This window comes from Plectropomus leopardus, unplaced genomic scaffold, assembly GCF_008729295.1.
Source record: "Plectropomus leopardus isolate mb unplaced genomic scaffold, YSFRI_Pleo_2.0 unplaced_scaffold86968, whole genome shotgun sequence".
Lineage (NCBI taxonomy): Eukaryota > Metazoa > Chordata > Actinopteri > Perciformes > Serranidae > Plectropomus > Plectropomus leopardus.
In genome coordinates, this window is record NW_024695869.1 from 1 (window position 1) to 698 (window position 698).

At 47.3% G+C, this 698-nt stretch overlaps 1 protein-coding gene across 1 annotated transcript; it reads right to left on the reverse strand.

The window, feature by feature from the left end:
* Window positions 1–75: 75 nt before the first annotated feature.
* Window positions 76–677, reverse strand: lamtor4 (late endosomal/lysosomal adaptor, MAPK and MTOR activator 4; the record flags this gene model as incomplete). The annotated part of the gene is made up of 2 exons (XM_042483218.1): window positions 76–386; window positions 530–677. Coding segments are annotated over 2 exons (246 nt in total), but the record flags the coding sequence as incomplete, so codon positions are not given.
* Window positions 678–698: the final 21 nt, after the last annotated feature.

Here is a 698-nt window from a genome sequence, read left to right on the forward strand (position 1 = left end):
GGTTCGGAGTAGAAATGGGTATTAGTTTTAAAGTCAAGTACTTGTAGTAGTATTATAGTAGTACTGTAGTAGTTGGTGTAGAAGTAGTAGTAGTGTAGTAGTACTGCAGTAGAAGCAGAAAACAATGACATCTCATTGTCACCTTTAACCTTTTTATTTGTTAAATACATAGATTCAAACATACAAAACTTTATTTAAATCAAACACAACTGAGTTCAGCACAAACACATCATCATCACCGCTGCCGCTCCTCAGACCGCCGCTGCATCACTTCCTGTTTGCCCATCTCTACACGCTGATTGGTTCCTGCTGGTTGTTTTGACGTTTCACCACAAAAACTTTCTGACCGGAGACCGTCATCGTGTAGACAAAGTCCTCTAAGACCACTAAAGACACAACACAGGGGACATTGAGACAAGAGGACAGGTGACACCGGGGGGGGGGGTCACCTGTAGGCTGTTTACCTGAATGCGTGTGTGTGTGTGTCTGTGTGTGTGTCTGTGTGCGTGTGTGTGTGTGTGTGTGTTACCTGACATGCGTTTGAATGGCGGCTCGGCTGACCCTGGTAGCTTGAAGCGTGCAGCTGTTCGGACCATCTGCATCATCACACCTGCCGTGTGCTCGTCGTTCTCCAGCTCACCTGCAGACTGAGGAGGAGGGGCTACTGGGGTCAAAGGTCAGCACTCAACACACACACG